The following is a 22,396-nucleotide window of genomic DNA, read 5'->3' as shown; positions in this document are numbered from 1 at the left end:
CTTGTGTCTACATTCAGCTCATTCAGCCACTTCAGTCATAGTAGAGTCCAAAAACTGTTGAATAAGTGAGTGAAAAGTCAGACATATTCTGCCCCATTTTCTGTAAGTGTCCCAACCCCCTGTCCCTCTATAACTGAGTCTTTCCAATATGCTATTCATTGTGTCAGAAATGGGCTCTCAATTTGGTTCCAAGACTGTGTTTCCCTGTCTTTTTTTAAATTTTTTAATGTTTTTATTTATTTTTGAGACAGAGAGAGACAGAGCATGAGTAGGGGAGAGGCAGAGAAAGAGAGGGAGACACAGAATCTGTAGCAGGCTCCAGGCTCTGAGCTGTCAGCACAGAGCCTGACGCGGGGCTTGAACTCATGGAGTGTGAGATCATGACCTGAGCTGAAGTCAGACGTTCAACTGACTGAGCCACCCAGGCGCCCCTCCCTTTCTGTCTTATACTGCAACAATAGTCATCTCTTTCATGGTATCTTCCTAAGTGGTATCTACTTAATTTGGCTTTATAGTCACTCTTAGGGGGTGCCTGGGTGACTTAGTCGGTTAAGCATAGGACTCTTGATATTGGCTCAGGTCATGGTCTCACGGTTCGTGTCAGCTGTCCTGCTAAAAGCACGGAGCCTGCTTGGGATTGGGTTTCCCTCTCTCTCCCTTTCTCTCTTCCCCTCCCCTGCTCACACATGTGCTCTCTCTCAAAATAAATACATAAACTTTATTTTAAAAAATCCCTCAGTCCATCTCCCTGAGATGAATAGGCTCAGGTTCTATGGTATGCTTCTATTTCTTTGCCTTGTTTTCCCATTAGATTATGAGCTCTCTGAGGCTAAGGATGAGCTCTTAGTCCCACTAAGAGCACATGACATGTTGCATTCTTGATGACTCTTCCCAAATGACTTAATAGATAGTCTATTCCTCATGACTTGCTTCTCTCTGGTGTTGTGGCTTTCTAAGGCTCAGTTCCCTTTGTGGGACTCAATCAGCTGATGAAATCAAGTAACCTTCCAGGAAGCTGGCTAGAGTTAATTTGCGAACTGTTCTCTTTAAGTGGAATGTGGCTACAGGGCACATCTGGGGTAGTGGTGAACTACAGTGCCTGGGAAGTTAATATTTCACAACATGAAACATGTAGGTTTGATAATTATGTAGGACTATCATTGTGGAAGTAAATAAGCATGCCTCAAAGTCAAATTGTTTCTAACTGACCTTAACTTGGTGTGTTTGAGCTTAATTATTAGCCCTTTCTGTAATTCCTATTGGCCCTCAGCCTAGGGAACACAATCACTCTAGTAGACAAGGAAGATGAAGTTCCTACTTAGCTTCTGGTCTGCAACTGTTACTGGTATGACCATGATATGGTAGAAACTGACTGGATTTGGAGTCGGAATATTTGGTTTCAAATCCTGTCATTTGGTTTTATGACCTTAGGCAAGGTCATTTCACTCCTGTGGGTCTCAAATCTATCTGTAAGATGCAAATAATAAATACCTCACTGGATTTTATTTGTGATGATAAAAAGGGAGAACATATATGAGAATGGCTTCTAAACTGTAATAAAAATATGAAGGATTATTATGATCCCTCAATCAGCCTCAATGAAATGGTATGGAACACTACTACCCATTCAGACTTAGTGAGAACCTGAAAATATGAAAACAGCCATCTTGTGCACTCAGGCAACCTTCTCTGCCAGCCCCAGGTTCCATATAGAGCTGGCCTGACAAGGACTCCTCACGGAGCCAAATGCCTTCGAACGGGATTCAGGGGCTCAGGGGCAGGGTATGGGGCCAGCACCTTCCCACTGGCAGTAGAGACTAATGACTAGGACCCCTGACAGAGATGAGAGCTGCCTCCTACCCCTTGGATGTTCTTCTTGGACACCTTAACTAGTTTTGTTGGCTTCCATTCCTCATCATCTCCATCATCATCGTCACCAGCACTGTCCTCAGGCTCATTCACGGAATGCTCTGAATAATATTTTAGATCCTCGATATCCATGCTTTGCTCCAGGAATTTTTCTTTAAAACGAGAAGGTTTGGGCTAAGAAAAAAGGTTTGGAATAATTATTTAATAAAATTTAAAAAGTACATGTAGATCATATCTTCCCAGTAGCCACTGCCAGCTATATTCTCAGAGCTGAGCTTTCAGACTCCCTCAAATATATGCCCTTGGCTTTACCAATCAGAAGAAATTCTGCTTTAGCCTTTGGCCTTGCAGAGTCTTTGAAGGGATAGAAACTGAAGGGATAGAGGCTGAGCAGTCTGAGGGAAGAAAGAGACTCATGATATGATGAGATAAGTATCTCTGGATGGACAGCTGAACACCGCTCTTTTCTCCTGTTTCTCCTCAGTTGTGTTACATAATGCCTGTAAATGGCCCAAAGTCAGCCTTCTGGGGAGGGAGAATGCCTATTTTCCTCGAGATTGTACTGTAGTTTTGTTTGGGACTCCAAGGAAAATTGAGATGCTGGAATTTGGGCTTTTTAACTCTCAACCTCTTCTAAAAGATGAACTTAATTAGCACACTCACCCCCAACCGTGGCCATGTGCAGGTATTACCGGCACTGAGCAGTTTACCTTAGGTGGGATATATTCAAAAGAAGAGTCTGGAGATAGAAGGGTATCTTTAGGAAGATGAGGTTTCTGCCTGCTGGCTACTTGGAGGAGGGTCAGTTTCTGTTCGGGAAGAAAACACATAGTGTATGCTGCAGGGCAGCCACTAGGAATGTTAATGGCTAAAACATAAAGACTCCTAAGATAGCTTAATTTAAACCATAGTAAAGTGAGGCAAGTTAATAGTAAAGTAGGTTGAAGGACTCACTTTAGAAGATCGGCATTAGATTCAGAAAAGAGCAGATTAAAAAATGTGTGTTTATACCATTTTGAAATGCACATGACTGTATTACATGGAAACTTGACACAGACCTCAAAAATAGAGCCAACTCATCATACTCGGGGCTGCTCCCAAGAGCTGACCTCAATTACAATAGGTCTCCCAGGGCTTATTAAAGTGGGTGGGAAGCTGTGTTACCTGCTTGATGATTTCATTCTCTCGGAGAAGCTGCTGATTTTGCTCACACACTTCTCGCATCTTCTCAAGTTCTTCATCCTATTTCCAGATAGTGCAGTGATAGGTGGGGTTATTTTGGGCACTACATGTGGGTTACCAAACAACTCACATAGATGAAAACATACTGCTGCCAAGTCGCTGGCAGCAGATGGTTTTTGCACAGCAGGCATTGGCACCCAGAAAAATGCCTGATTCCCACCAGTTCCTAGGTGTCCTGAATGCCACTTCTATTCCAACACTCCCAAGTCGTCCTGACCACACTCACAGGAACCATGTGCTCTGCCCTAAATGCTTTCCTTATTCTTTTCTGTTTTCTAGCCTTGCATCCCTTATTCATTCACATCAGGATGCTGATTAAGAGACCAAAATGGACAGTTAGCTTTGTTTCTTTCAAGTCGACAGATGCTTTTGTTCACCGTTCTAAACACAGGCTAGGCATTTTATTTGCTACTCTCATAAGCCTACTTAAACTTCCTGGCACTTAAGACAACTAGATTCATGATTCGTGCATACGACCTTAACTAGTTTGGTTATGTCTTCGATGGGAGGTGCCAAGGAAACTCTCGAGACTGGTGGTTCAGGGAAAAAAAAGAAAGATTCTAAGTTGGATAAAATAGTGCTCCAACATGCTACTAAAGGGTGTGGTGTTCCCAGCCTCTGGAAGAGATTCAGACCTCAGGCACTTTACAAACATGTCAGGTCTCAGCTCAAAACAAGCTCAGGAAGAGACAGCTGAATGCCCCTAGGATTCTGTGGGATGATTGAACTTTCTCAACTCTTTTAGGGCTCAGGGCTGAGGCAAAGAACCAGGAGGCCTCAAAGTCTGGTATGGAGTATGTACCGTCATTTCTGTACCGCGAAGGAGGTTATTCTATGTGTGGTTACATTCTAAATACCTCTAAATTGATCAAATAGGGCCAAAAGGCCGCAGAGGTTACTAGGATAAATCTCTTTTCAGTGGTTACTCTCTGCTGAAAGTACAATGGTGTAAATCAGACAGGATTCTCAGCCAGGCTTGTGGATCCCACCTCTGGAGACCTTTGCCTCGTTATCATACCTGACACTTCAGTGTGCTCAGCAGCTGTTGTTCCTTTTCACTGACCGACTCCTCTAGCTGCTTCTCTGCCATTTGGCTTTGCTGCAGTTGGCTGAGCAGGTATAGCACCTAGGGACAAAGGAGTAAGAAAGAGGAAAAAGGAATTCCGGCTTAGTTCAAGCAGGGACCCAGATGACTCCTCTGATTTAGAAGTACGGGTTGCATTTTGTTCTCATGGCCTGAAGTAGTAAGCACGGCCACAATGTTACTCTCAGTCTTAACGCTGGAGGCTAAGAGCCACTGTATGTGTACACTTCGACAAGTAATTTCTCTCAAGTTCCTCGCTTGAAAAACTTGGAAAAGACTACAGGGTCTTTTGAAGGGAACTTCATATCCCCCCTACTATCTTTTTATTAAAAAAATTTTTCTCCCCACTATCTTTTTAAAACTAATAACAAAAAGCAATGACCCTTTGTTTCTCAGTATAGCTTCTTGGCTTGCCAGAGTTTACCTTCTCTTGGTGCTGTTGCTCCACTCTGACCAGCTCTGCCTGTAACTCTGTCTCTATTTCAGCAAAATGATTTCGTTCCTCAAACAGCATCTTCTGCATGTCAGCACAGCTGGCCTTGTTCTGTTTCAGGCTGCTTTCAAGCTTGCTGACCTGTATTTTGGAGGAGACCAGCTGGAAGGGATAAAAGAAGATCAGTTTATTTGGAGAATGGCCACCTTTCCCCATTCATTAGGCAGGAAAATGTCAGCTTTCCTGAAATGGACTGAGAAGAGTTCCTCCATGTCCAAGTCCATTCTTCTTTTTCTATGCCATATGGAATCTCCCACCGAATAGTAACAACGCTACCCAGGCCAAGAGCCCATATTTCTGTTGAGATAGATCTCTTAGAGTTAGAAGCCACTTCTGAGGTCATTTAATCTCTTGCTCTGTCTCCAGGCGAGAATAAACTGAACACAAACAGTATCTGACAACTGCAAGTTCTGATATTTAAGATTTTCTTCCTTCGTCTTAAAGAGAAACCCATAGGACACACCCTTATTGCCAATTATGGCCCATCTCAGAATGTCTGTGTTCACATGTTGGAACTAGTAGACACATTAGCTGGGACTGTTGATCTGGCTCTTCAGGCTAGAGTGACATCCTTTGCTGGCCTAGTTTTATAGTCTCTGCTGGCCCACACTGTGAATGTCATAAATACCACTGTTCATAAGACTAAACAGGATTGCCTTGGTAGGGCAAATATGGTAACCCAATAAAAAAATGTATAAAGGATAACATTGCTCAAACTTCCAGAGTTGGAGTTTGTATGCTTGTCTCAAAGTGAAAATGCCTCAGTCACCAGAGTTGATCAACTTCAGTCCCTCTTGTGGCAATGTAAGATGACACATTATTTTAGGGTCAGTGAGGATGGATTTTCCTTAAGATGGATTCATCTTTACATGTGAAAAGATGATTAGGTTTCCTCTTTTCTAGATTGTATCTTAAACTTTTTGAATATACATGTCATAGGTGTTTCAAAAAGCAGTAAGTATAAGAGCTTATGTTTAATGAGTGGCCTACTATGGCATCCTGATATTTTCCCAATAATAATAGCAGATGTTTAATGAGTACTTTCTACGCGTCAGGCATGACAGGTATCAGTTTGTAAGTCCTATATTTTTCTAAGTGAATGGCTTGTACTTGTCCACACCAGCCTTTACCCATAAAACGGTTTCTCTAATGCTAGTGTCATTGCAGTTTCCAGCATGAAAAGTGGCAATAGCACTATGACAGTATTCCAAGATAACATCTTATTTCAACCTACCAAGACAGACCCCTAATTCTTGGTAGGGAAGAGTGATGCTTACCTCTCCAATTAAATATTTCAGGGCACACTTGGCTTCCAGAATGGTAGTGATACTCTCCCAGCGGTGTTTTGGCCTGTCTTCACTTTCTGCATCCAGCAACTTCTGCTGTAGGTCAGCAATCTGAGCACTCCTTCAGGGAAAGAAACAGTGAGACTCATTGCTAGTATCCCTAACACCAAGGAGAGGGGAAGAGCTCTATGGAGAAACTTCAAATAGTTTTATGGATGGAGGTACCAGTTAAATACCTTTTTTTTCTTATTTTTTAAAATGTTTGTTTATTTTTGAGAGAGAGAGCGAGAGAGAGAGAGCGAGCACAAGTGGGGCAGAGGCAAAGAGAGACAGGGACATAGAATCTGAAGCAGGCTCCAGGCTCTGAGCTGTCAGCACAGAGCCCAATGCGAGGCACGAACCTGAGCTAAAGTCGAGATCATGCATGACCTGAGCTAAAGTCGGACGTTTAGCTGACTGAGCCACTGAGGCGCCCCTCAGTTAAATATCTTTTAAATAATGATTGAGTCATCTGGTTAGGATTTTATACAGTATCTCCATTCTTGATGCAAAGGGAATCCAAGAGACTATCTTGGTTTTATTTCATTAAATACAGGTCGAAATAAATGGGTCATATAGTGGGATTTGGAAATATTTGTATCAGTAGGGCTTTTGTTGTAGTGCACTGACTGTAATGTGACTTTGTCTTGAGGCCGTTTAAGTTCAGACTGTGATATAGTGGCTCAACCATGCAAGAGTAAGAGTCATGTTGGAGACCTCAAGGAAAAACAAAATCTCAAAAGAACAAGCAGGTAAATGTTCTTTGCTGGGACCGAATACCAAATTGATACATATGGCTAATGTTGTGAGAGGTTACCTTGAAGTGCCTGGCACAGGACTGAGAAGTTTCTAAGAAGACTGGATACCATTGACCCTGATTATAACTTACAGATACTTTCAGATCAGGTATGGCCTGAGACCAAGGTTTACACAATAATGCAGTTTCGTTAATAGCTTCCTTCTCAAATTTGCTATGTGTCTGGTGAGAGGTAGTATACCAGCATATGTGTGACGTGCTGCTCTGTAAGGTACTATAAAAGATGGGTACCAAAATAATCTAAGGCGGCAGTTCTCAAATCTTGGAGTTTCAGGACCCCTCTACACTCTTTTTTTTTAAGTATTTATTTTTGAGAGAGAGAGAGAGAGACAGAGAGAGAGAGAGAGAGAGAGACAGAGCACGAGCAGGAGAGGGGCACAGAGAGATGGGGACAGAGTCCAAAGCGGGCTCCAGGCTCTGAGCTGTCAGTACACAGCCCGATGTGGAGCTCGAACCCATGAGCTGTGAGATCATGACCTGAGTTGAAGTCAAATGCCCAACTGACTTAACCACCCAGGTGCCCCAGGACCCCTCTACACTCTTAAGAATGACTGAGGACCTCTGAGAAACTCTGTTTATATACATTATACCTATAGGTATTTACAGTATTGAAAGTAAAAATGAGAAAAAATTAAGTATTTATTAATTCACTTAAGATAACAAAAAGCCATTGTAATATATTTTATGAAAAATATATTTTCTAAAACAAAAAATAATTTGGTGAGAAGAGTGGGATTGTTTTACATTTTTACAAATCTCTGTAATATCTGGCTTCATAGAAGACAGCTGGATTCTCACATCTCCCTCTGCAACCAGTCTTTTGTGATGTGTTCTGGTTGAAATTAACATCTTTATTAATTGTCTTTAATCTGGCCTCTCATAGATATGTAGTTGGACAAAGGAGGAGCATTTTAATAGCCTATTCAGGTAATTGTGGATAGATACTCTTCTTTGTGATTATACTAAAACCCTGCAAGTGGTAGTTCCCTAAAGTTGAAATGTGGAATTGGAAACCATTACTAGTAAACTTTTCTTACTCCCTTATGTTAAAATCCATCGGTCTATCTTGCAATCTCAATGGTTCTTTTACCCTTACAGGCTTCTGTAACATCATCTGGAGAATGTTGAGTGATGCAAAGTCTCCAAATGCGAACACATTTCATGATGTAATATAAAAAAATAAAAAATTGTTAACATCACTACTGGTCTCATCAGAAAAATTATGAAAAACTGTCAAGCTCAATAGTGGCAGACAAAAATTTTCCGAAGTTCTAAGTTTTGCTTGAAAGCTCAAATTCTAACTTTGGTGATAAACACTGCCAGTTGTTTTCCTTGAAGCGACGGGCTCACTCTGTTCACTTTTCAGCAAAGTGTCTGCCAAGTACTGAAGTCTGAATAACCATAGTTTGTCAGTCATTCTTTCAAAGACAACTAATGTTCCATGGAAAAACAATCGTACAAGTGCTTTTCCTCCAGACAACTCTCAGACTTTAGCACAGAGCACAAGTAGTCTGTGTTCTTCCCGTTCTGTCATGCAGAATACTAAATAGATTTGAACTCAAGGGTTGAGATTTAATGAAATTAACAATTTTTACTGCTTTAACAAAGCCATTCTTTTTTTTTTTACTACTTAAAAAAAATGTGGGGCTTGAACTCATGACCCCAGGATCAAGAGTATCATATTCTACCGATTGAGCCAGCCAGGTGCCCCTATCAAAGCCAGTCTTAAGTAAAACTGACTTAAAAATAAAAGCTGAGAGTGTGTGGTGGTGACCGCTAGTACAGATTGGTGCCACTGCTCTAATTCAAGCTAAGGTCTGAGCACTTTTGTCCACTGTTGCTTTGCACGGTCATGGCAAATGTCAATATGGTAAAAATGGCAAATGTCATAATATTATTATGAAAATAGTTCTGATTGCTCAGAGACCCCTAGGGGTTTGTGGGCCACGCTTTGAGAACTCTGGTGTAATATATAGTCCTTTCCTTCAACAAGCTTATGATCAATTTATATCAACAAGACTAATAAATGTAAAAAATTAACAAATATAAAGATGACACATCTGTTGTACCATATGATTGTGTACTGTAAGTTCTGAAGGAGTTTAGAGAAGAGGAGGATTAATGGGAGATGAAGAGTCAGGGAAGGCTTCTTGGAAGAGGTGAGCTAGAACACTTCAGAACTGTCAGTTGGTCATATGGCCTTTCCTGTCTCCTCTGATAATTCTTGTCCCTTAGGTCTTTTAAAATTTAGTTTATGTCTCATCAACTTTAGGAAAATCCCCTTGGATAAACTCACCTCTGTTTCATTACTCTCTACTTGGTACCTGTTTAACATTTAATCATTTAATTATGCACAGTGGTGTGCAGGTAAATGTTTAACAACCAACACTTAAAAAACCAGACCTAATTTGTAGCTTTTGCTAGTTTCTGTAGCATAAATGTGTGGCAAGCTATCAATGGTTTACAACAGTCCTGAAATTTTAACAAATGATTCCAACACACCACTATATCATTATACTATTTCTACTTCAGAGCAAGGAATGCCACCTACTTTCTATATATCCCAACTGCATACATCCAGTGCAACACAAAGCAGACACTCAAATGTTGAGTGATTTATAGATGTATCCAAAGATAAACAGCTAGTGTGTGTTGCTAAAAACAAATTAAATGATCTTTAAGGTCTTCTGGGCAATACAATTCTATTATCGTAAGACATTCTAAAATCTCTGTCAAAGTTTGATTCCTTCTAGATATCATAGATACTTAAAAGATAGTAATAGTAACTAGAGCAGCATAAGTTATGGTATTAGAGCCAGAAAAGGAGAAAAAGAGAACGTTCACTGAGCACTTCTAATATGCCAAGTACTGTGTTATGTACTTTATTTACTAATGTAATTTAATGCTTATGATAACTTTCCTTATATATCTACTTTGCTGATGATATCTAAACTTCTCTTCCTTTTGTACTGTAGCTCTTTTAGTATCAGTTCTTGACTTCCTCTAAAATTTTGTTTTTAGCCAGTTCTGCATTTCAGAGATACTAAGATGTGGTGCATCATAAAGAGCATGTGTTTTGGAATTAGACCAGGTTTCGAATCCCGACTCTGTATAACCTTTAGCACATTTCTTAAGATTTCTGAACTTCTGTTTAGATCTTTATTTAAATTTTATTTGAGAGACAGAGAGAGCGCAAGAGAGCACGCAGGTGGGGGCCATGGGAAAGAGAGAGAATCCCAGGCTCCATGCTCAGCAAGGAGCCCAATGCAGGGCTTGATCCCACAACCCTGGGATCATGACCTGAGCCAAAATCCAGAGTTGGACGTTAACTGACTGAGCCACCCAGGTGCCCCTGTTTAATCGTTAAAGTCAAATGAATAATACCACATAAAATGTAATAATACCTCATAGGGAGGGAATGAGAAAATGTACCCAACATGTCTAGTGAAGTGTGTGGTTCAAAAGAATTGCTATGTTCTCTCATTTCTCTACCATCAGAAAGCCTTTGAAAAACAAGCTTTTGAATCACTGGATTGATAGGTTCTCTTTTGATTCCAGGCATTAATTTTTATAAATTACAATGCCTTAAAGACAGTCCCATTACCTGAGTTCCATTTCAGTCTCTAGGCTTTCAATTTTCTTTGTAATGGAATCCTCGGACTCAGAAACTTGACCACGCAGTTCAGCAAGCGAGAATGTACGCCTCTGTAAAGAACAGTGGGAATGAGGGTGAAGTGCTAAAAGGAAAGTAACCCTCCAAAGCTGTGAGGGTTTCTGGGGAGTGCAGTCTGATTATTGATCATGTATTTCCATAAGGGCACTTACCCGGAGTTTTGGAGGTGGATTCTCCCCAGATTCCTTTTTTTCTTTGAGTTGAGCCACATCCTGAGCCAGGATCTTCCTATCTTCAAGAAGGTCATTTAGATGGCGTTTGGCTTCCTCAGTACTGACCATAACCTCAACTTCATTTCCAAGCCAATTCTAGAAGAGAAATTAGTGATGTTGGGTTAGGAATGAGGAATCACTGGCCCATGGGCTAGATTCAGCTCCAGGCTTAAATTTCACTCAGAACAGAGCCCACATAAGTAGAAGTGAGATTTCCATTCATGCCCACACTCACCAAAAATTGTAATAGCTCTCCAAGAGCCTTAAACAGAAATCTCCCAGAAGGTCACAAGAAAGAGGCTTTCTGCAGAAAATCTTTCTCTAGATATCCTAGTATTTTTATACATCGTCTTTGCCTTCTCCATTTTCTCCTTAACTTTTGTCCTTAACTAGTCCTGATAAGGAATTGAAGTATATTTTGATCATCTGATAAAGAATTGAAGTATATTTTGATCATCTGTTGATTTTAATAAAGATACCCATTCTTGTTTTAAAAATTTTTTAGTTGACACATAATTTTACATTCGTTTCCTATGTACAACATAGTGATTCAGTATCTTTATATGTTATGCTATGCTCACCACAAGTATAGCTACCATCTGTCACCATACAACACTATTACAATATCACTGACTATATTGATGCTGTTCCTTTTATTCCCATGACTTCATCCCATAACTGGAAGCCTGTACCTCCCACTCCCCTTCACCCATTCTGCCCATCCCTCCATCCCTCTTCCCTCTGGCAACCTTCAGTTTGTTTTCTGTTTTTATAGATCTGCTTTTTGTTTGTTTATTTATTTTGTTTTTTTAGATTCCATATGAGTGAAATCATATGGTAATTGTCATTCTTGATCTGCCTTATTTCACTTAGCATAATACCCTAGAGGTATTAGGTTCATCCATGTTGTTGCAAATGGCAAGATCTCACCTTTTTTATGGCTGTGTAATATTCCATTGTGTGTGTGTGTGTGTGTGTGTGTGTGTGTGTGTATGACATCTTCCTTACCCATTCATCTATCAATGGACACTTGGGTTGCTTCCACATCTTGGCTATTGTAAATAACACTGCCATAAACATGGGGTGCAAATATCTTCAAATCAGTGTTTTCATTTTCTTTGGGTAAATACCCAGTAGCAGAATTACTGGATCATATGGTATTTCTATTTTTTAATTTCAGGAACCTCCATACTGTTTTCCACAGTGGCTATACCAATCTACATTCCCACCAACAATGCATGAGGGTTCCTTTTTCTCCACATCCTTGCAAACACGTGTTATTTTTTGTCTTTCTGGTTTTAGCCATTCTGACAGGTGTAAGGTGATATCTCGTTGTGGCTTTCATTTCTCTGATGATTAGTGTGATGTTGAGCATCTTTTAGTGTACCTGTTGGCCATCTGTATGCCTTCTTTGGAAAAATGTCTATTCTGGTCTTCTGTCCATTATGTGATCAGATTGTTTGGATTTTTGGTGTTGACTTGTAGAAGTTCTTTATATATTTTTGATATTAATCCCTTATCAGATATATCATTTGCAAATATCTTCTCCCATTCAGTAGGTTGCTCTTTTGTTTTGTTGTGAATTCGTTTATCAGTTCTAGCAGTTTTTTGGTGGAGTCTTTAGGGTTCCTATAATATAGTATCATGTCATGTGCAAATTGTGACAGTTTTACTTCTTCCTAACTGATTTGGATTCCTTTTATTTCTTTTTGTTGTCTGACTGCTGTGGCTAGGACCTCCAGTACTATTTTGAATAGAAGTGTTGACAGTGAACATCCTTGTCTTGTTCCTGACCTTGGGGAACAGCTCTCGGTTTTTCCCCATTTAGGATGACATTAGCTGTGGGTTTTTCATATATGGCTTTTATCATGTTGAGATATGTACCCTCTAAACCTACTTTGTTGAAGGGTTTTTATAATGAATGGATATTGTACTTGGACAAATGTTTTTCCTACATCTATTGAAATCATCATATGGTTCTTACTCTTTCTCTTATTGATGTGATATATCATGTTGATCGATTTGTTAATATTGAACTACCCTTGCATCCGAGGAATAAATCTCACTTGATCTTGGTGAATGATTCTTAATATATTGTTGGATTCTAGTTGCTGGTATTTTGTTGAGGATCTCTGCATCTATGTTCATCAGAGATACTGGTCTTTAGTTACTCTTTTCTTTGTGATGTCTTTGTCTGGTTTTGTTATCAGGGTAATGTTGGCCTTATAGGATGAATTTGGAAGTTTACCTTTTTCTATTTTTGCAATGGTTTGAGAATAGGTATTAACTCTTCTTTAAATGTTTGGTAGAATTTGCCTCTGAAGCAATCTGGCCCTAGAATTTTGTTTGTTGGGAGTTTTGTTTTTTGTTTTAATATAATTTATTGTCAAGTTGGCTAACATACAGTGTATACAGTGTGCTCTTGGTTTTGGGGGTAGAGTCCTGTCATTTACTGTTTACATACAACACCCAGAGCTCATCTCAACAAGCGCCTGCCTCAATGCCCATCACCCATTTTCCCCTCTCCTCTGCCACCCTCCCCCCGCCCCCAGGAGTTTTTGATTGCCAATCCAATTTTTAAAAATTTCTTTAAATATTTTTATTTTATTTTTGAGAGAGAGACACACACAGTGAGAGCAGGGGAGGGGCAGAGAGAGATACAGACAGAATCTGAAGTAGGCTCCAGGCTCTGAGATGTCAGCGCAGGGTCTGATATGGAGCTTGAACTCACAGACTGCAAGGTCATGACCTAAACCAAAGTCAGATGCCCAACTGACTAAGCCACCAGGCACCCCCCGATCCAATTTCTTTGCTTGTAAGTGGTCTGTTCACACTTTCTATTTCTTCCTGGCACAGTTTTGGCAGTTCATATACTTCTAGGAATTTATCCATTTTTTTTCTAGGTTGTCCAATTTGTTGCCATGTAGTTTTCATAATATGCTCTTAGAATGGTTTGTATTTCTGTGTTGTTGTTTATTTCTCCTCACTCATTTGTGATTTCTATTTTAGTCCTTTCTCTCTTTTTCTTGATAAGTCAGTTGAGAGGTTTATCAATTTCATTGATTTTTTTTTTTTTTGCAAAGAACCAGCTTCTGGTTTCATTGATCTATTCTATTGTTGTTGTTGTTGTTTTACTTTCTATATATAATTCATTTTTGCTCCAATCTTTATTATTCCTTCCTTCTGGTGGTTTTAGGTTTTGTTTGTTGTTCTTTTAGCTCCTTTAGGTATAAGGTTAGGTTGTTTACCTTGGATTTTTCTTGCTTGTTGAGGTAGGCTTATATTGCTATAAGCTTCCCTTTTGGAATCACTTTTGCTGTATTCCAAAGGTTTTGGACATTGTGTTTTCATTTCTATTTGTTTCAATGTACTTTTAAATTTCTTCTTTGATTTCCTGGTTGATGTATTTATTGTTTAGTAGCATGTTATTTAACCTCCATGTAGTTGTGGTCTTTCCAGATATTTTCATGTGGTTGACTTCCAGTTTCATAGCATCGTTGGTCAGAAAAGGTTCATGGTATGACTTCCATCTTCTTGAATTTGCTGAGTTGAGGCTTGTTTTGTGGCCTCATATGTAATCTATTCTGGAAAACGTTTCTCTGTGCACTTGAAAAGACTGTATTCTGCTGTTTTAGGATGGAATATTCTGAATATATCTGTTAAATTCACATGTTCCAGTGTGTCATTCAGAGTCATTTTTCCTTGTTTATTTTCTACTTAGATATCTGTCCATTGGTGTTAAGTGGGGTATTAAAGTCCTATACTATTTTTGTGTTATTATTATTTTGTGTTATTATACTATTATTGATTTGTTCCTTCACGTTTACTAACTGTTTTATGCATTTGGGTGCTCCTGTTCTGGGTGCATATTTACACTTGTTATATAGTCTTGTTGGATTGTGCCCTTTATTATTGTATAGTGTCCTTCTTTGTCTCTTGTAACATTCTTTGTTTTTTTAAATTTTTTTTAATGTTTTTTTACCTTTTGAGAGAGAGAGCGAGCGAGCACAAGAAGGGGAGGGGGAGAGAGGGAGGGAGACACAGAATCCGTAGCAGGCTCTAGGCTCTGAGCTGTCAGCATAGAACCTGACGCGGGGCTCGAACCCATGAACCATGAGATCATGACCTAAGCCGAAGTTGGACGCTTAACCAACTGAGCCACCCAGGTGCCCCCAACATTCTTTGTTTTAAAGTCTATTTTGTTTTATATTAAGTATTGTTCTTCTGGCTTTTTGCCAGATAGATGTTTCTCCATCCCCTCACTTTCAATCTGTAGGTGTCTTTAGGTCTAAAATAGGTCTCTTTTAAGCAGCATATAGATGGGTCTTTTTAAAAATTATCCATTCAGCCACCCTGTGTCTTTTGATTGGAGCATTTAGTCCATTTACATTGAAAGTTATTATTGATAGATATGAATGCATTACCATTTTATTACTTGTTTTATAGTTGTTATTGAACATTTTCTCTGATCTTTTTTTTGTTCTTCTTGCATGGTTTGCTGGGGTTTTTTTGTGATACATTTGGATTTCTTTCTCTTTATTCCTTGCATATTTATTAGTGGTTTTTGATTTGTGGTTACCATGAGGTTTGTATATAACATCTACTTATAGAATTTTATATTAAGTTGATGGTCCTTTAAGTTTGAACTCATTTTTTACTCCTCTCCCTCCTACATTTTGGGTATATGATGTCATATTCTACATATTTTTGTGAGTTTCTTGACTGATTTTTTACAGAAATATTCACTTTTACTGTGTTTGTGTTTCCTACCTTGATACTGTCATTTTTTATCTTTCCATTTCACACAAAGGGTCCCCTTTAATATTTCTTTCTGGTCTGGTTTAATGGTTATGAACACCTTTAGTTTTTGTTCTTCTGTAAAACTCTTTATCTTTCCTATTCTGAATGATAACTTTGCTACATACAGTATTCTTGGCTGCAAATTTCCCCCATTCATCATTTTGAATATATCATGCACTCTTTCAGGCCTGGAAAATTTTTGCTGAAAAATGGGCTGCTAGCCTTATGGGGTTTTCCTTGCATGTTACTGTCTTCTTTGGTCTTGCTGGTTTAAACATTTTTTCTTTATCACTGTATTTGGCAATTTCATTACAATATGTCTTTGTATGGATATCCTTTTGTTGATTTTGTTGGAGGTTTTCTATACCTCCTAGATCTGGATATCTGTTTCCTTCCCCAGATTAGGGAAGTTTTCAGCTATTTCTTTAAAAAAATTTTTTTAATGTTTATTCATTTTTTTTGAAAGACAGACAGCATGAATGGGGGAAGGGCAGAGAGAGATGGAGACACAGAATCTGAAGCAGGTTCCAGGCTCTGAGTTGTCAGCACAGAGCCTGATGCGGGGCTTGAACTCATCAACAGTGAGATCATGACCTAAGCTGATGTTGGACACTTACCTACTGAGCCACCCAGGCAACTCTCAGCTATTTTTTAAATAAATTTTCTGTCCCCTCTTCTTTGTCTTCTTCTGGGACTCCTATAATATGAAGATTATTGTTTGATGGAGTCATTGAGTTCCCTACTTCTATTCTTGTTTTACATAATTCTTTTTTCCTTTTTTTGTTCAGCTTGATTACTTTTCATTTCTCTGTCTTCTAGGTCATTAATTCATTTTTCTGCTTCTTCTAGCCTGCTGTTCATTGCATCAGGTGTGTTTCTAATCTTGTTTGTTGCACACTTCATCTCTGATTGGTTCATTTTTATCTCTGTGTTAAGGGTCTCTCTGATATCTTCCACTCTTTTCCAAAGTCCAGTGAGTATGTCCATGATCATTGCTTTAAATACTCCATCAAGCAAGTTACTTATGTCTGTTTTGCTTAGATCTCCAGCCATGGCCTTGTCCTATTCTGTCATTTGGGACAAATTTATCTGTCTTCTCGTTTTGTCTAAGTCTCTGTGCCTATTTCTCTGTGTTAGAAAAGTCAGCTATATCTCCTGTTCTTGAAGGTAATGGTGTTATGAAGATGTTTTGTTGTCTGTTCCTTGTAGTGTCCCCTTTCTACAGGGCCTGGTGCTTTTGGGAGTGTCTCCAATGTGTACTCTGTGTGCACTGCATCTGTGTCCTGGCTGCTTTATCCTTCTGACAGTTGTCTGCAGAGGCTTTCTTTGTTGGGGGCAGTGTTTGGTCTCTGGCCTGAATCTGGCAATTGTTTACTAGGTATGCTCTGGTCTGCTTGTAAAATGGGACCTATTGCCACTGACACTGAAACTGAGGTTCTGCAAAACTCCCAGGTTGGCAGACACAGTGTGAGCTGGGGTTTGGGACAGTCTTCTGGGGGAGGGGGCTTGCCACACTTGGACTGAGGTGAGCGAGACTGAGAAGGGGGGTTTCACCACAACATGGGTGAGCAGAGCTTCGTGTAAGCAAGTTAGGTAGTAAGTGTTAGTGCTGTGTTCCTGTAGGTGCCTTTGTGTTTATGCTGAGAGATAGCAGAGGGAAATAGTGTCTGCCAGTTTCTTTATTCCCAGAGAGGTCTTTCCATGAACGCTGCCTTTCTGGGCAAATGAGCAAATATCGAAATGAGCAAATACCCACTCCACTGTGTGCTCAGGTGCTCTTCAGATCACCATTTCAATGCTGAATGTCCAGGCATTGTTAGCCTTCCTTCTCTCCAAGAGCAGTACAATGCCTTTCAGGGTCTATCTGAGCTAAGCCCATTGACCTTTAAGACCCCAGGCTTTAAGCTCCACTGGTTGTAAGAACTCACAAAATTTGGCCCCTCTCGCTTTACAAACCAATTGCTATGGGGATTCATTTCCCCCATGTTGAGCTGCTCTGTGTGCTAGTCTGTCTCTCACCCTTCTCTACACTGCAGCTACCTCCCCACTGCAGTGGCCATGATCTTTTTTTCTCCCAAGTCCCATCTTTGCATTTCCTACCTTCTTTGATGTGGCCTCTTCTCTACCTTTAGTTGTGGAGTTTGTTCTGCCAGTCTTAAGGTTGATTTCTGGTCTATTTAGGATGATTTGATAGTTATCTAGTTGTGTTCATGGGATGAGGAGTGTCTAAGATGCTCCTACACTGCCACCATCTTCCCCTTCTCTCCCCTAACTCCACAGCTTTTAACACTTTGATCGTGTGATAGGATCAAGCACAGTCTTCCCTCCTTTTTGTCAGTGTGAACCATGATTTGAGATGTTGTATCATAAACTGGTGAATGAACCACTGAGTTGCCAGAGGGAAGGGGGTTGGAAGGACAGGCAAAATGGGTGAAGAGCAGTGGGAGATACAGGCTTCCAGTTATGGAATGAATAAGTCATGAGAATAAAAGGCACTAGTGCTGGAATTGGTATTAAGGAAATGCTTGCTGACTGAAGGAATCATAACTATACAGATCCCTATATCTTATCTAAGAAAATTTTCAACATTCCTATATTCACGCATCTTTAATGAACTTAAACATAATCAAAGGCCTAGTGACTGAAGAGTGTATCAGAGAGAGACCGTAGAATGTATGTAATAAGGTTATATAATGATTATGAGAATATAATTCTAGATCCAGATTACATTGTAGCTCCTTCTATTCTTTTTTTTCTAAATATAATTTATTGTCAAGTTAGCTAACACACAGTGTATACAGTGTGCTCTTGGTTTCAGGAGTAGATTCCCCCAAGTAGCTCCTTCAATTCTTAGTGATTGGACCTGGAAGCAAGTCCTTTAGTCTCTCTGTGACTCACTTTTCTCATCTGTAAAATGAAGATCATAATCATCCCTATACCTCATAGGGTTGTTTTGAGAATTACATGATTAATATATAAAAAATATTTGACACTTCTTACTACATAATAAGTACTCCATAAATGTTAGCTTTTCTTACCTAAATCAAATAGAGTAATCCAGCATATCTATGGACAAGGCAGTTTGGGAGAAGTCTAGTGATCTCTTTAACTTCAAAATTACTGAAAACAGCTATTTCCTGAGTGCCTGCTATGAGCTAGGTACTGTGACAGAGTTGGGTAAAATTTAGTATCTGCTGCCTTCAGGAATCTTTCCTTCTTGTTTTGAAAGATTTTCCTGGTGAAAGTCCTTGATATTCTAAGATTTTGGTCACACATGCTAATATGTTAGCATCTGTCATAAGAGTTTCTTGTAAAAGTTTCAGTAGTTCAGCATGTGATTACTCAACAAAGAGTTTTTTCTTCTGCACACAGCTATAGCTACTGGTATATTCCTCAAAGATGTCTGCAGGCTTTCCTAAGGTCTCAATTTCAAGTTCGTTTACCTCAGGCAACCACTGATTTGTTTCTATTCCTAAAATTGTGTCATTTCGAGAATATTCATTAAATGGAATCCTATAGTATGTGAACTTTTGAGATTGGCTTTTTTCACTCAGCATGATGCCCTTATGATCCACCCAAGTGTATCAATAGTTTATTCCTTTTTTTTTTTTTTTTTTGCTGAGTAGTGTTCCACTGTATGGATATACTAATTTGTTTATACATTCTCCAGTTGAGAGACATTTGGATTGTAGTTTTTGGTGAATACAAATATAGCTGCTTTAAACACTGTCATATAGGTTTTCATGTGAATGCAAGCTTTCATTTCTAGAGGGTAAATGCCCAGGGATGGGATTGTTGGCTCATATATATACATGTCTAATTTTATAAGAAAGTGACTAGCCATTTTCCGGAGTGGCTATACCATTTTATATTCCCACTAACAATGTATGATAATTCTATTTTCCCAGTATCCTTGCCAGCACTTGGTATTGTCACTATATTTTATTGTAGCCATGCTAATAGGTGTGTAGTGTATCTTATCTGGGCCTTAATTTGCTTTTCCTTAATGGCTAATGATGTTGAAAATATATCTTTTATTATTTTAGAAAGAAAGAGGGAGAGAAAGAGAGAGCGTGAGCAGGGGAGAAGGTCAGAGGGAGACAGAGAGAAAGAAAGAGAGAGAGAGAGAGAGAGAGAGAGAGAGAGAGAGAGAGAGAGCATCTTAAGCAGGCTCCATCCTCAGCATGGAGTCTGACACGGGGCTCAATCCCAGGACCCTGGGATCATGACTTGAGCTGAAATCAAGAGTTGGATGCTCAACCAACTGAGCCACCTAGGTGCCCCTGTTGAATATCTTTTCATGTGCTTATTTGCCATCTGCATATTTTCTTTCATCAAGTATCTGCTCAGGTGTTTTGCCCATTATCTAATTGAGTTATTTGTTTTCTTATTTTTGGGTTTAATAAATCCTTTATGAATTCTGGATATGATTCCTTTGTCAGATATGTAATTTGCAAATATTTTTTCTAGTCTAAGGTGTATTTACTTATTTATTTATTTAAAGTTTATTTATTTATTATGAGAGAGAGAGAGCCCACATGAGTGGCAGAGGGACAGAGGGAAACAGAGAGAGACAGAGAGAAAGAGAGAGAGAGAGAGGGAGAGAGAGAGAGAATCCCAAGTAGGCTCCACACTGCCAATGTGGAGCTCAACGCGGGTCACAAACTATGAGATTATGACCTGAGCTGAAGTCAAGAGTTGGAAGTTTAACTGACTGAGCCACTCAGGCATGTCGCTTATTTTTTTGAACATTGTCTCCCTAGGGTCTTTACCAGAGCAGAAGTTCTTAGTTTTGGTGAAGCCTAATATATTCACTTTTTCTTTATGTATTATGCTTATGATGTCACTGAAATTTTTATCTTATGTTTTCTTGTAGAAGTGTCACAGTTTTAGGTTTTACATGTATGTATGTATGTATGTATGTATGTATGTATGTAGGCTTCATGCCCAGCACAGAGCCCAATGCAGGGCTTGAACTCACGACCCTGAAATCAACACCTGAGCTGAGATTAAGAGTTGGGACACTTAACCAACTGAGCCACTCAGGCACCCTTAGGTTTTACATTTAGATCTATGGTCTACTTTGAGTTCATTTTTGTATAAGGTGCAAGGTTTAGGTTAAAGTGGTTTGTTTGTTTTTGTCTATGGTATCTAATTGCTCCACAACATTTGTTGAAAAATCTCTGCTACTTATTAATTGTGACACCTTGGGAAATCATCTAACCTCTCATGGCCTCACTTTTCTTTCCTCAAAAATGGAGATGATAATAGGACCTAACCTCTAAGGATGAAGTGAGGATTCCAGACTCTATGTATAAACACCTAGCACACAGTAGATAGTAGTAGCCATTATTATTACTTACAGAGTTTCAAATTTTGGTATCTTACATTATGATTTACAAAATTTGATAACATATAATACACTGTCTCTTTTTTTTTTTTTTAATTTTTTTTTCAACGTTTATTTATTTTTGGGACAGAGAGAGACAGAGCATGAACGGGGGAGGGGCAGAGAGAGAGGGAGACACAGAATTGGAAACAGGCTCCAGGCTCTGAGCCATCAGCCCAGAGCCCGACGCGGGGCTCGAACTCATGGACTGCGAGATCGTGACCTGGCTGAAGTCGGACGCTTAACCGACTGCGCCACCCAGACGCCCCTACACTGTCTCTTTTTAATCCCTTCCATGGATGTTGGAGAACATGGATCAGTGCTAAGGTAGATTCTGGCAGATGGGTTCTACTGAGATGATGGCTGAAAGTACTTGTAGTGAGGAAATGACAGCAATTCCCAGTTGGGAGGGGCGCTGAGGCCAAGGCCAGTTCAGTACAAGTCAAAAGTGTGTAGCCAAAAACAGGAAATAAGAAATGAAGTTAGATATTATGGAAATCAGAAAGAATTCAAGAATTTTCTTCTGAATAGGTAAGGGCAAATGGGGTTCTGGACTTTGAGTGTGTATAAAGCAGAATACTGAGATACACTGTTACTGAGTTGTGGCCTCACAGCCTTGTTTAAAGGTCTTGGCCTTGGCTTTTCACTTCAGGATGCTCTTTACTAGCTGTGTGGGGAGTCTTTTGCCTTCTCTTCTCTAAGCGAATTTAGTCCAAGACCGTGTTTTTCTGTGATCTCTCTTACTTTGGTGCCAACAGTGGGGTGATGTGCCAGGTACCCTCTGGGAAGTCTTTCTAAAACATTCTGCTTAGCAGATCTGAAAAGGCTGAAGAACCTTCTCAGGAAGCTGATTGTGCCTGTGGTAGGTCTTGGTCTGGAAGCTGTTTCGAAAGCTCGATACCACTGCCACTTTGTTGATTCCCACTATGCTCTCTGGCACTGCATACCTTGTTGGCTCCCCAGGAACTCTCCTTAGTGTCCCTGAGAAAGAGCTGGAAGCTTCAATGTTTTTGTTTGTTTGTTTGTTTGCTTTTTACTTCCTCTTTGATCTGTGTTCTGAGATCCTACATGAATTAATCTTTTGTGATAGGCATGTGTAAGATACCTTGAAAGAAGTATACTGTTATTAGAAAAGTTATCATCACAATCAGTCAGACCAGAGATTCCTACCAGTCTGGTCAAGTGTGAAGGTTTATGGGCTAGGGGTGGTGTCATTGGAAACTGATAGTGTAATTGAAATTGCTTCTGAGTTGCAAGATCTAGCAAAACAAATATGTTTTATAGCACAGTACTGAGTATCAACTTATTGTGGTGGTTTATGTGTAAGCCTCCAAGATAATAATGGCACCTGGCTTCAGTCAGTCCTTTGCAAGTTTAGAAATCCTTGTGTTGTTTCCTATTTAAATTGATTCTTACAACAAGGATGAGAGAGGCAGTGCAGGGATTATTATTCATATTTTACAGATATGGAAGCTGTCAGGGACTTGGAGCT

At 39.6% G+C, this 22,396-nt stretch overlaps 1 protein-coding gene across 2 annotated transcripts in view; it reads right to left on the bottom strand.

The window, feature by feature from the left end:
- KIF4A (kinesin family member 4A) overlaps positions 1 to 22,396 on the bottom strand; it is a 129,080-nt gene that overhangs the window by 7,548 nt on the left and 99,136 nt on the right. For both annotated transcript variants that reach the window (XM_043571000.1, XM_043571001.1), the window contains 8 exons: positions 10,656 to 10,811; positions 10,435 to 10,535; positions 5,966 to 6,095; positions 4,620 to 4,790; positions 4,130 to 4,237; positions 3,034 to 3,111; positions 2,580 to 2,678; positions 1,861 to 2,043 (listed from right to left, as the gene is read on the bottom strand). In XM_043571000.1, the coding sequence (XP_043426935.1) occupies positions 1,861 to 2,043; positions 2,580 to 2,678; positions 3,034 to 3,111; positions 4,130 to 4,237; positions 4,620 to 4,790; positions 5,966 to 6,095; positions 10,435 to 10,535; positions 10,656 to 10,811 (1,026 nt within the window). The remainder of the gene's footprint in view (positions 1 to 1,860; positions 2,044 to 2,579; positions 2,679 to 3,033; positions 3,112 to 4,129; positions 4,238 to 4,619; positions 4,791 to 5,965; positions 6,096 to 10,434; positions 10,536 to 10,655; positions 10,812 to 22,396) is intronic.

Source organism: Prionailurus bengalensis, chromosome X, assembly GCF_016509475.1.
Source record: "Prionailurus bengalensis isolate Pbe53 chromosome X, Fcat_Pben_1.1_paternal_pri, whole genome shotgun sequence".
Lineage (NCBI taxonomy): Eukaryota > Metazoa > Chordata > Mammalia > Carnivora > Felidae > Prionailurus > Prionailurus bengalensis.
The sequence above is the reverse complement of the archived record's forward strand: the minus strand, read 5'-3'. Positions and strand labels throughout refer to the sequence as shown.